Source organism: Periplaneta americana, chromosome 1, assembly GCF_040183065.1.
Source record: "Periplaneta americana isolate PAMFEO1 chromosome 1, P.americana_PAMFEO1_priV1, whole genome shotgun sequence".
NCBI classification, from domain to species: Eukaryota; Metazoa; Arthropoda; class Insecta; order Blattodea; family Blattidae; genus Periplaneta; species Periplaneta americana.
Genome location: NC_091117.1, coordinates 56,026,136 through 56,040,000, shown reverse-complemented (window position 1 = coordinate 56,040,000; position 13,865 = coordinate 56,026,136). Strand labels below are relative to the sequence as shown.

At 34.1% G+C, this 13,865-nt stretch overlaps 1 protein-coding gene across 5 annotated transcripts in view; it reads left to right on the top strand.

Annotated features, from left to right (window-relative positions):
• LOC138696172 (leukocyte elastase inhibitor-like) overlaps window positions 1-13,643 on the top strand; it is a 24,859-nt gene extending 11,216 nt beyond the window's left edge. The window contains exons 5-9 of one of the 5 annotated variants that reach the window (XM_069820790.1): window positions 250-467; window positions 626-811; window positions 4,942-5,077; window positions 7,068-7,214; window positions 13,369-13,504. In XM_069820790.1, the coding sequence (XP_069676891.1) occupies window positions 250-467; window positions 626-811; window positions 4,942-5,077; window positions 7,068-7,210 (683 nt within the window). In that variant the 3' untranslated portion in view covers window positions 7,211-7,214; window positions 13,369-13,504. The other 4 variants (XM_069820784.1, XM_069820801.1, XM_069820810.1 and 1 more) reach the window with 4 other exon arrangements.
• Window positions 13,644-13,865: the final 222 nt, after the last annotated feature.

Here is a 13,865-nt window from a genome sequence, read left to right as displayed (position 1 = left end):
TTATAGTGATGGAGTTCAAGAACATTTCATTCCATTGCCTCTAAAGTAAGAGATAAAATTTATGTATTTAGTTTCTATGATTCGTCAAGTGTTAATGTTTCCTAGGAAGTAATATGTGGAAAAAATTATTATTCACTCTATTATCTTTTGTTTCTAAATAGTCTCTGCAGTACTAAAGGTATATTAATCACTAAATAAAATTAGAAATTACATGGAAACAAATGCAATCTCTGTTTATTAATTCTACAGGATCGCTAACTCCCGGCACAGTACTGATGCTTCTGAATGCAGTTTTCTTCTCTGGGAAATGGGACAAGATATTCGACACGACATCCACGAGGTTGGAACTATTTCATAAGCTTAGTGGGTCATCAAAACTCGTGCATACAATGCATCAGTACAGAAAAAAACTTTACGCAGGACACTGTTCTCACCTCGGTGCTAAATTTGTACATCTGTTGTTCAAGGTATGTTAAACGAAAGAAAAAAAATATAATGCAGTCACAAAAATAATTTTCATATCGTATAGCCTAGGTGAAATTTATCTAACCAATTTAAGCAACTGTAATATTAACATTTGTGCATGACTCATTATGTTATAAATAACTCGTTCTCTGTTATTTAGGATGAACAATATTCCATGCTGGTGGTTGTTCCTGACGAAAGAGAAGGGCTGACCAATGTTACAAACAATTTGCAGGGAGAGAGACTTTACAATCTGACGAGACACCAAGAACTGATACACGTAAATTTAGCATTTCCAAAATTCAAATTTGAAACTACTTCCTCCTTGAACGATGTGTTGAGAACGGTAAGTTCATGTAGTACCATAAACTGGGGTAAAGTGGATCATATGTGTATTGTTAGATAAGTCAGCGCCACATGGATCACACATGCAAAGAAAACTATTTTTAGTGGCACTTATAGAAGAAAGGTTTTCTTTTCATGTGTGATTCATGTAGCGCTGCCTTATCTAGGCAATACACATATGATCCACTTTACCACATGTGATCCTCTTTACCCCAGTTTACGGTATATCAATATGTGATATGATGTCTGTTAAATAGTTAATTCACTTGGAGTCAATATTTAACAACGTAGATAATGTAAGAGGAGAAATCTGCAATGCTTGGGAAAAGTGGCATAAGTCAGTTTTCACAACAATTTTTTATTAATTTATAGGACAACTTACGGAATATTTGCTCGCTTGGGAAAAGAGACATAAGTATTTCTCCCATTACAATAATTCATACAGAAAAAAATAAAATCGACATAAACCAGTGTGAAGACAGTTTTTTCCTTCTCCTGTAGAACTAACATTTTTGATTTGTGTCACTTTTCCCGAACACTACAGAAATAACATCGTTACAGAAGTACAAAATGTTTGAAAAATGTCATCTGTGAAAATGCTACAGAAATGAGGAAAGAGTTCTGATTTATTTCAGCAACGCTTCGCAATTATTCTTTCTGAGATGGGTTGCCAGATAAATCATATAACTGCACTGAGAGCAATGTTTTCAACCATCTGAGTCAACTAAACTTAACATATGTTGAATTTTCAAAATTAGAACTGATTTTAAATTCTCTGAAATTCGCTCATTTTTGTCCATATTTCAATATGGACAGTTTTAATGAGGAATTTTCAAAATTGAAGTAAAATATAACTGAAATAGGAACTACTCAACACAAATACAAAATGAGTCAATTTTTTTTACCGAAGTCAGTTTAAGTGAAATCCCACACACGTTAATATTGGTATATTAGCTATTGCCTATCTATTCCAGGTTCGAATGTCCATGAAACATTAGTTTACGGATGAAAGGGACAGATATTCCACAGATCTCACGTAAGCTGAGGCCCAAGTTACCTGAAGTTCTTCAAACAATTAAAAAAAGATTAAACCTTGATAGTTAATGCTAAAAAGGAAAGAAAATATGAGTAATCAGAATATACTTTGTACTATACAGTCATTCGACAAATTCAGGTTATAAAGATTATTCTTTTCACTATAAATCAGTAATTTTATAGGCTAATTTAGCAGCATTTCAATTTTTTTTAAATGAATCGGTTATTGTTGAAAGGAACTAAGTCCACTTTTTAAAGTTTTGAGATAATCGAAAAAAACTGTGTTGTGGATAATCTATCGAAGATTAAACCAAAATATATTGTACACATATATTTCATATCGAAGATTAAACCAAAATATATTGTACACATGAAATATATGTGTACAATATATTTTTGTTTAATCTTCGATAGATTATCCACAAAACAGTTTTTTTCGATTATCTTAAAACTTAAAAAAGTGGACTTAGTTCCTTTCGACAATAACCGATTCAAATATAAATCCCAAGTCAACGACGACGGAGTAAGACAGTGAAGAAAGAGAGAAAGACATACGTTTGACTTCATTTTTTTATGAATTATACACTGCCCTGCTAAAGCAAAAGGTCGTATCTGCAGTTTTAATGTATTTTGAGGTAACGGCAGTTTTGGAATGTAGACATGATAACACAATTCTGTACAAGAGCATAAAGCCATATCTGCTTTTTAAATTACGTTTTTTCGCCTAAATAGTTTGACTTATCTACATTAAAGTACACCTATGCTAGGGTTAGAAGTCGTATCTTACATAAACTAAGAATAAAAGTCGTTCCTGCTCTCATAATTGTACATACGACTCTTTTACTTAGTATTTCCCTTAGCCACAGTGTCGATTGGTCTTATTATGTATTCTTTATTTGAAAGTGAATTCAATTGTTTCTTTGCATAATTCCGTTGTTTTCTTCCCTTTTAGTCCCTCTATTGGCAGCATTGTTAAATAATGTTTTAGTACCGGCATTGCAAACTCTCATTATGTGTTAGTTTTCTTTAAACAAATGTGGTAGACTGCAGACAAATTCAGTTCAGAATATGGAGCCAAATAAGGCAAATTAAATTAACCTGTGGATTTTATTTTAAAATCAATGACAGCTAACAACCTGACTGTTTAACAAGAACAAAGCAATCGTTAACTGTGACATAACAATGGTATTAATATCAATTCTTTGCTGCAATGTTCTCGACCTGTGAAGATGCTAAAACCATTGAGTCATATATCAAGAGGTAAAAGTCTTGTACTTAATAAAACACTGGGAGAAAAACTTAAGAAACTAGCTGCATCACCTAAAAAGTAACAAACTGGCAGTTCCCATCAGACTGATCCTGACTTTCAACGTATAGAGCAGTAGTGTCAGAGTTGTAAGCTCCAAAACCGGTTGTGGAGCTAGAGAGTGCAGTCGGAGCGTGAACTTGCTTATGTCTGTGGAAACACCGGAGCATGCAACGAATCATAGTGGAGCGCTCCGCTCCGTTTAGTCTCTGTCTGACAACGCTGCTATAGAGAGTGAAGATTCCTCAATTAGTGATAGTGACAATGAAAAAGTGACAATAAGTAATGTGTCTTCTGACATAGATGCTCAAACAATTGAAACAACTGCAAATACAAAAAGGGGGGCATTCGTAAAAGAAGACTATCTGAAACACCGTTGCAAGAGAAAAAGCAAGCTAAACTAGAATTAGAAATCACAAACACTCTATTAAAGCTTCTTGTTCACACGACTGTAAAAAAGTGTTCTTCGAATATTAGCAGAGAAAGACAAATAAAAATTAATAATAAATTTTGGGCATTGATTTCTAAGGACAGAAAGTGGTTTATCTTCAAACATTCATCAAAAAGTTCTACAAAGAGAAAAACTTCTGGGCTAAGACCACACCGTACTTGGTAATGGTTAGAAACATTTTTGTTTTATAATTTTAATTTCTATTCGCTAGCTAGCTAGTTAAATAAAATTATTACATTGTTGTAATTTATTAGTTGACCAGGAATTCTGTGTTCATTGTTAATATCAATTATTTTGCAAAGCTGTGAGTTCACTTACGACTTATTCCATAATACAATATTCAAATAATACTAAAGCAAATAGCCGTACCTATTGTTTCGCACATAAAAAAGTGAAAATTTGTTAATGCATTACTATAGCTAAAATTGTCTAAAAGTAAACGAAACCTCAAACAAAAAAATATCATTTTTGTGGATGGCATAAAACTAAACACAAAATGTTCTCTCCCTACAATTTTACTACATGTCAGATACGAGTTTTTGATTTAGCAGGGCAGTACACCTCTTATAACATTAACACTTTTTAACACCCTGTATGCGTTGCTCTCACAAACTTCCTATACAGTGAACACGAGACTTACGGTGTTTCAACATATGCTGATGTGCCTAGGCTGCGATTTTAATTTCTTCACATAAACAAAAATGACAAAATGTGTCACTTACGGGGTTTTTAAACTAACAGATGAATATAATATATTCCATAATCAGGTTCGCATTGTTCAAACCCTTGAAGACCGTCTATCTTGTTAGGTTTGTTATATCTGATTTATTTGTTTTGGCTAGCTCAGGCCTGGGCATTCATACCTCAATCGAGTCAATGCAGACTACTCCTTAACTGACCACTCAACCTTCCTAAGCTGAGAAAGTAATGTTTCGGTACGATACGAGTAGACAGGAAGATAAGCATTGCTCAGTGACGAATTGTGTGCTATAATGCAGCCATCGCAGCTTTTAGGAACTTTCAACTCTCGCTGGTCGCCCAAAATTCACTACTGATGAACAGTGTCTTACTGAGCGTTTGTTTCTAAGGCCGTGTAAGCGAGAAGAACACGGGCGGAGGTTTATTTTCTCCCTTTAACTTCCCCTTTATGCCCAGGGCTAAGCAAGTCAATATATTCTTGCGATATTGGGCTCATAATGGAACCGGAAACTATTTAGGGTACTGGACACTGTAAATTTCGAGATATGGTTGGCAATCAAAATAATTCTGAAATTTTTTCCTCTTATATTTTTGATATTCTAGGAATGTTTTAATTAAAGATATGCACTGTTGCTTTTAGATGGGACTAAGCGATATGTTCGAACACTCTGCAAACTTTAGCGGAATTGCAGAGGAGGCATTGGCAGTGTCTGATGTTCGTCAAAAGGCAGAAATTGAGGTAGATGAAAATGGAGCCAAGGCGTCTGCTGTTACAAGTAAGTACAACTGTAAATGTTGAAATATACTGATACTACAGGGAGAAGAGACGGACAAATTAATTTCGTGGAAGAGTGATTCTAAACTGAATCATTTTACATCCTTTCTAAATAGAAATATTAATGATAGTGATCGCAATAACAATCATGGTAATAATAAACAACAATAACAATAAATAATAAATTTAAAAGGGATTCCAAACTGATGAGAGAACACAACAATACACACCAAAAGATGCCTGGAATATTAACAACTTGGGTTGTTTTATAGGCTAGTACAGAAATAAAAGCAAGGCAGAAAGAAAATACTAATCTCGTGGGAAGGAGTCGCTCTCCGCTGCTCCAGGGAGTCTTTGAGTTGCCCTGCATGCTCTGTACGCATGAGTCAAGATTTGGCCAGTGTTCGACATGGTCCTATATTTTTGGGAGCTTGCACTGGGTCATGGATATAAATATATCCGGAACTTGCAATTGTTCGAAGATGTAGTACTGGAGAATAGATCTTGATAAAGGATCCAAAAGATGTTTTACCTTTCTCGTGCTAGTGCAGTTCATATGCTAGTGCTCCGCCAAGTCAATTACCAAAACGGCCAGGCTGTAAAGTTAGTATTACTTAAAAATATTTTGCTAAAATAATGAACTACTAAACACGTAGGCTAGGTTTAGTTGTTTATATTTTATTTACAAAGTTAATGAAGATTGCTTACATAATTCGCTAATAGTCATAGTTTGAACACTATAACCCTTACGAACATGAATTGGACAGAATCTATTATTTTTTTTTTTGCTCTGACTCGAAATGTTACAGACCTTGGAGAGTCGGTGGAAGTCAGCCTTGTAATTCGAACTATTGTGATGTACCGAAGTACATATGATATTTCCGTGCAGGAATTCTGCTCCACCTATCCTTCATCCTGTAATTCACGTCCAGTCATATGAAATTCGTCTCGCAAATCTTCTGATTGCCATCTTTTTATTGTCTTCTTCTATATCGTGTAACCATTCTTTCTGGATATCCGAATTTCATTTATCTAACTAAATACAAAAGTTAAGATAATTGAATGGTGCAACTGGCAAAACGTTGTGTTTTTTTTTTTCAAAACTGTCCTGCTCGTGATTCACGTTCTATGTGCCATGATACTGTGTTGAAAATGTGCATGGATACGCTGACTACAAGCAATGGAGATAGTTTGGGTATAAGGAATTAATTTTATAACTTTTTGTTTCAGGTGTATAACTTTTTTTGTCCTTCTGTAAAATTATGCACAATGACCTAGAACATTTTGCCAGCTTCATCCTTGAATTCATGCACTTTTTTCAACCGATTACATATTTATATAAGCTTTGCTTAAATTCGAAATATGTTTTAGATTAATTATAGTTTCATTATTACTGTTATTCCGAAGTCGGTTTGTTACCACACATAAATTTTTATTTTATACTGAAGTTCAAAAACAAACCGGCAAAATTTTCTAGGATGTTGTTTAATTAAAAAAGAAACAGGAAAGCAAAATGTTTCAATCTTCTAACTCAAATAATTCTTGACATTAAATAAATACGATGTGATTAGTCAGTGCGTTGGTGTACATCATACGTTTTGAACATTTGTTTACTACCTGGCATGAAACTGTTCAACTGACTTGCCGCGGCATCCGAGAACAGATCTCCACACACTGCCTAATCATTCTGAGTTAGATTGAGTTTACATAATTTTATCTATATAAAAAGTGGAAATCATTTGAGCGAAAAGAAAAGAAACAACGAGAATGTCTCTCCTGCAAATAATATATACCCTTTCCCTTCTTCAAATCTTTTAGATATTGTCTAACTTTCATTATTGGGACTAGGCTTTTGCAAATTCACAGAATGATAACTTGAAAAATGTTTAAAACAGGACTTCGAGAGTTTGACTGGCTTATTTCTTTACTCTACCAATTAATTTGTCGATCTATTTTCGAGTCAGCCCATAAAATTGATGCATGATTTACAGGTGTGGGGTTATACTCGAGATGTGGAATGATTGGCCAGAACACCGAGGATTTAGAGGTTAAGGCAGACCATCCATTTCTTTTCTTCATCGTCGACAGGGCCAATTCTGTACCACTCTTCACTGGCTGGAGCGGGGATCCTTAAAATAGTAATCGTCATTATTACAACAATTCTCGTAAGACGATGTATCCGTTTTTGCCAGCGAACGAAAGGAATTATATTTAAAAAAATATATATAGGATATCCCACAAAAAAAAAAACGCAGTTGTTACGGTTAATGGTGAAACATTTATTATTTGGAATGGGGCATTATTGTGAAAACATGACATGAAAGGATAATAAGGAATCCACAACAACTATTGGCTATTTCGAGAAGCATCATACAGCGAATTCTCAAGAAATATCTGCTGCATGCCTACGAAATTCGACTGATATAAGAAACGAAGCAAGCAGATAATTTAAAGCGCCGATGAGTTATCAACTGGATGTGCGGTAACGACGAGATGGACAGCAATTTCCAAAAAAGAAAAATAATCTTTAATAAAGGAGCTCACTTCCAAAATGTGTATACGAACAATACAATTGACGGATTTGAGGGACAAAGAACCTATACTCGTTCGTTAGAAGCCGTTTTCGAAGATGAGACTGGAAATGTAGTAACAATAAACAGCGAACTTTACCGCAAAATGATAATGGAGTTCTTGTGTCCTCAATTGGACGGTACTAATCTGTAAGATACGTAGTTCAAACAGGACGAGACAACCATTCAACCGCGCACGAAACAACTGATTTTTTGCGAGAAAAATTTCATGCCCGTCTCATCTCACGTAACGGCGACCAGAATTAGCCACAGAGGTCTTGGGATTCGACATCCCGTGACTACTTTTCCTGGGGGTTTGTGAAATATCGGGTTTATGTCAACAATCCACGAACAATTCATGAGTTCAAGGAGGAGATTCGATGTGTTACTGGCAAAATTCAGCCGCAAGTCATTGAAAATTTTGTCAAAAGAGGAAGAGCCTGCCAGCAGAGTGGCGGAGCAGATTTTATCTGATGTAATGTTCCATTTTTAACCACAGTAATTGCACTTGAAATGTGTGATTTTTCAATAATTGAGTACCTCCGTGGGAAAAGGTTGGATGTAACATGTTGCCCAAGAGTTACAACCAACCTTATTCTACGGCGTTATTTAATTATCGTAAAATGGGTTAACTTTGCATCATTTTCTAGTTAAAAATTTGTTTTCAGTCTGTATGTAGTCTTTAAACGTATAATTTTGGTATGGGCATTTATTTTATACGTTCTAGGAGCATGCGGGAATATATTTAGCCAGTCATATCTTCGAAAATAAATGTCTTTTGAAATTTATGATGTGCCAAAAATTGGTGCAAGGTTACCCATAGTTGGGGGTTACTTTGCACCGAGTTTTAGGAGGGGTGGTGTGAAGTTTGCCACTGCTGGTGTTACATTGCAACATACACGTGTTAAAAAATGAAATATACTGTATCAGGAACAGAAAAAATGAAAACATAGATTCAAAAACTGCTATAAATAGTAACACGGACAAAACTTTTTTGGAAAAACTACATAAAATTTCAATATAAGTAGTCACATTCTTCTAAAATGTTCTTTAAAAATATTTTCAGTTCTTTCGAATGACAATTCGAGACAACAGCATGTGAATAACTGTAAAAAAATTATACGTATTTTTTTTGTGCGAGATCGTGTGTATTTGCTTGTTTTCCGCACAAAACCAATACGCGGTAAGTGTGAAATACCACATTCAGTATTCCTAACTTAACACACATAACAATTTCCCTCTTCTTACCGCTTAAGCGCCATATTCTTTTTACTGCTTTAGGCTTTTAACATATTATTTTTACAGACGTTTAACATAGTAATAATTATAAATTGGAAACTTACCACTGCACCTAAATTGCACTGTTAATTATCGTTTTTAAATATTTGAAAAAATTAAGTAAACTCTACAACACCACAAAAGTTACTGCATTTGTAATGCAAGTAACATTAAGGAAGCCGTGAAAAAATCAACAAGATTCCAGATGCCGATGTTATTACTGCAATATGTGATATAAATAATATTGTTAAAATATTAAAATGAAAAATAAATCATTACATAACCTTACCGTTTGTTTTAAGTTCGCATTTATAGACTGGGGGGAAAAAAGACAGACGTATATCACGGCCTGCTGGAATATAGTAAACACAGAAAAAATTTTATAGCAACAATGTTGAAGAGAGATATTTTTGTTATTAAATGTTGCCGTCATTGAACAGAAACCAAGATGGAGATTTCATTGCAACTAATTAGAAATTCCTGTTTCAGGTATGTAATAAACGATCTTCGCACAAAATAATGAACGATACACGAGCGGTATGTTTGTTTTCATGTTCTCGGAAATTAAAAAAGCTCAACTACGTTTCGCTATTTCAATCTTTTCCTCGAACATGAAAACATCAACATACCGCTCATATAACGCATATTACTATTATGTCAAGTTCTGGAATGGAATGTAAGCAAGCCCTTTCTTGACACTTTCTTGGGTACATTTAGTCTTCCAGTTACATCCTCCCATTCATATTCCATAATATCCTCCCTTTCAGGTCATTTGCATTTGTATACTTCTCAGTATTTTCCTTTGGTATATTCGCAGGTTGTTACCAAGTTTGGCAGTGAGAGACCATGTATGACTTTAATGTGTAATGAGAAGAAAAACAAATTCAAGTAATTTAGCTGTAAAACAAAGTGTGAATTACAGTAAGCGTTTTTATACTTCATGGAAGGTCCTCAAATCAAAATAATGCAATTAAAAATAAAAAAAATCTCGTTTGTATTATTGTGCAAAGTAACCCCAATTTAGCCTCAAATTCACGTTGATTGGAAAATTATTCTGTAACACCATTTGCCGACAAAACAGCTGCACTAAGGAAACTAGAAAGTCTAAATGCATGAATAGAGAACAGATACATGTATAATTTATCTTGAGATTGTGCACACCATCTCTGATGAGAGATAATTAATTTGATCTATATTTCAATCAAATTATGCACACGTTCTGTTGTTAAGGTATAGAAAAACCATTAAGAAATTCTGTTACCACGAGCAATGGAAAAATTCTCTACACATATACCATCTATTGGTGGAAGTGATGAACAGATAAATTTGGTTCACGTAAACACCCCTAGACCTATATAAAAAGTTTTTCATAGACGGTGCAAAGTTACCCTTGCAGGTGCAAAGTTACCCCATGTTACAGTAGTTATTTTTGTTACGAAATTAAGTCACGCATTCTTTATGGGACATCCTATATTAAGGATTCTAAATATCTTGGTAAATTTGCGTAAAGAACCAAAAGAGGTTTTGGGTAACAAAGTGACAGTGGTTTAAGAATCTGTTATCCTAATTTCATAATTTCAGTTACACAAGGTGGAAGTGAAATAACCTTATACACTGAAAGGGACGATAGGGTACACGTTAATGAATTATAGGGGCATATCACTCTTATCGTGCGTAGGAAAAATTTATACAGGTCTGCTAACAAGAAGGTTAAGATCATGGATGGAGAGGTATGATATCATGTCTGATTTTCAGAGCGGATTCAGAGAAAAGAGAAGAACAAGTGATAACATTTTAATCATTAAAACCATAATTGATAAATATCTAAATTCTAAAAGAGGTTGTATGTACTGGTGCTTTATTGATTTAGAAAAGGCTTTTGATTAAATTAACAGAGAGAAATTGTGGTACAAGATGGAAAAATTGGTATCAGTTCCTTTATTTTTAGAAAATATAAAATCAGTGTATAGAGATGTGGGTTTTAGGATTAGACTAGCAGATGGAAATCTGTCCAAATTGATCGAGCAAACGAGAGGAGTGAGACAAGTTTGTAACCTGAGCCCTTATTTATTTAACATATATATTAATGATATTTTATATAATGACGCAAATGTGAATTCTCATCGCCCAGTGTTAGATAACATACCTATTCCGGGACTACTTTTTGCAGATGACTGCGCTATTGGAGCATTTTCGGTCTACGGGCTTCAAAAGGCGATTAACGAAATTAATAGCTTCTGTAAAACTTGGGATCTAAAAATAAACGAAAAGAAATCAAAAGTCCTAATCTGCAAAAAGTGCAACGTGCATAGTAAGAAAGAGAAATGGTACGTGAATGAAGTTCCAATTAATTGTGTTTCCAGATTCAAGTACCTAGGAGTGATAATAGACAGTAGGGGAAATTGGAAGTTGCAAAATGAATTGGCAGTGAATAAAGATAAAAATGCACTCCAAGCAGTAGACAGATGCCTAAATAAATGGCCGAATATTGGGGTGAAGAATTTGGTCAACATCTATAATGCACTAGTAGAATCAAAGATATTATATAATATTGAGATCTGGGGTAGTAGGTTATCCAGCAGAAACATCGATAAAGTAAGAGCCAAAATGTGTAAAAAATTTCTATGAATACCGGAGAATGCTTCTAACTTGGCAGCGTTACTTGAGATGGGAATCGATTCGAGTCTGGGAATTATTCTAGAAAGAAAAAATCAAATATTTAGGTAATATTCTGTGTAGGAATGATTCGGCAGTTTTGAAAACATGTATCTTTTGTATGAAAGCCACTAATTGGAAATCGAATTGGCTGAAGGAGCTGGAACGAGAAATAAGCAAATTGGCTATGGAGAGAACTAGGGTCTATAAACACGAAAACTATTTGAAGAATAGTAAAAGAGAGGGCAAACGAAATTTCGAGACAAGATATTTTTAGTAATATTAAAGACCTAGGATCACTAAAATACTATAGGGAGGTTAAGCAGTTTTGGGAACATGAAGAATATGTTAGACTAAATTCAAGGGAAGAGAGAACAGGAATGGCATGGTGGAGATTAGGTATCTGGAGACTCAAGAATAAGAGAGGGAACGTAGAGAAGGATAAATGTCCTTTGTGTGGACTAGCTGAAGACACAATGCATATTGCGCTTAAGTTCAGGCAACGAATGATTTGAGACACAGTTGGGTAGATAAAAAAATTCTACAAATAAACGCTGTAGTAGCTTATAAAAAATGAATGGTCACCTAAACGCCAGCAATTTGCATAAATTAGGAAAATTTCTTTTTAGAGTTAAAATTAGATGGAAAGAGAAAGTCAAAGCTCTAACGGAGATGGAATTATAAATGTTGACTAGTCACACGATAAGAAATTACGAAGAGTAGTCAGTGAAGTTAACAGAATAATTCTTAAGAGATTGAGCATAAAATGAAAAGCTAAAGTAGGAGTTTTAAATACAAGAGCTATACTTATTATTAGTTGTGTATTATTATTATTATTATTATTATTATTATTATTATTAGTATTATTAGTATTATTAACATTAGTATTATTATTGTAAACAGAGGATGCTTATAGGTTCATTATGTATTAGCTTGTGTTATATTTGTATTAAGAGTGATGGCGGATTAAGAACTGGAATACATCTAAACTGCCATGAAGTGAACAATGATTGATGAAATAAATAAATAAATAAATAAATAAATAAATAAATAAATTTACAATTTATATTGTATTTTGTGGTTAAATGCATAGTTAATTAGAAAAATAAGTTTGACGTTTCAGCAGTCCGGCAATATCGTAGCTAATACACTCTACTCGTGATACAGAGTAAGAGGTCAACGAACCTGGCGAGTCTCCGTAAAGGCTGGTTCATAATAAACCGGGAAGGGAAACGACAACAAGAACGAAAACGGAAATAATATTGAAATAAAAGTATTTAATTGGGAGCATTCACAAATAACTATTGTGAATGCTCATATTCAAAAACACATATTTTAACATTATTTCCGTTCTCGTTTTCGTTCTCGTTTCTGTTTCCGGTTTATTGTGAACCAGCCTTTAGTAAACTGCTCTCTCGGCTAACACGTTGCCATTCGCACGCTTCGTGCAATGGCTTGAATTTAAGGTTTTTTAAAATTAAATTTACATGAAAACCGTGCACGCTCTTGAAATACGCCAGAGGGATAAATTATTCGTTATTAGATTTCCTATCGATATGGACAAAAATCACGAACCTTCTGGCAATAGTTACCGAATAAGAGGGTGTTAAACATTTGGGAAAAACAAAACATTTAAAAAAAAAACCTATGAACTTTCCACCAATTTGATATTACAGTTTTTTTGTTACATACAACATGAGCTATTCGCTCTGGAAATCTTCAAGACTATTTCACTTCCACCTTGTATATATTTCTATCTACAGTAGTTAAATTGGACTTCTTGTTTCAGGTGTTCGTTTAGCGTTATTCGCAGCAATACGCATCAATGAAGTTTTGGAAATTGTAGCCGATCATCCGTTCCTTGCTTTCATTGTGGATAGAACGCTCTCAGTACCCATTTTCAGTGCATGGATAGGAGATCCTTAAAACTGATAATTTAAAATATTGCAGTCAAATTCACAAATTCCAATCTATATTGAGAGATATTGTAGTTTCTCCTTTATAATGATTTATAAACAAATTCCATTTAACGATAATAAAACTATTTGTGACTACAACTTCACACACACTGTGTTTTAATTAATTGTTTTCTTGTAACTTACATACGAGTATATACGATAATCGCCTTCATGCTATACATCATCATTAAAATCAACACAAACATCATTGCAATCACCACAAAAACCATCACAAAATAAGCATAAAACCGCCACCGCAATAACCAGAAAAACTATCACAAACGCCATCACAATAAGCACAAATGAAATTACAATAACGACAAACGCC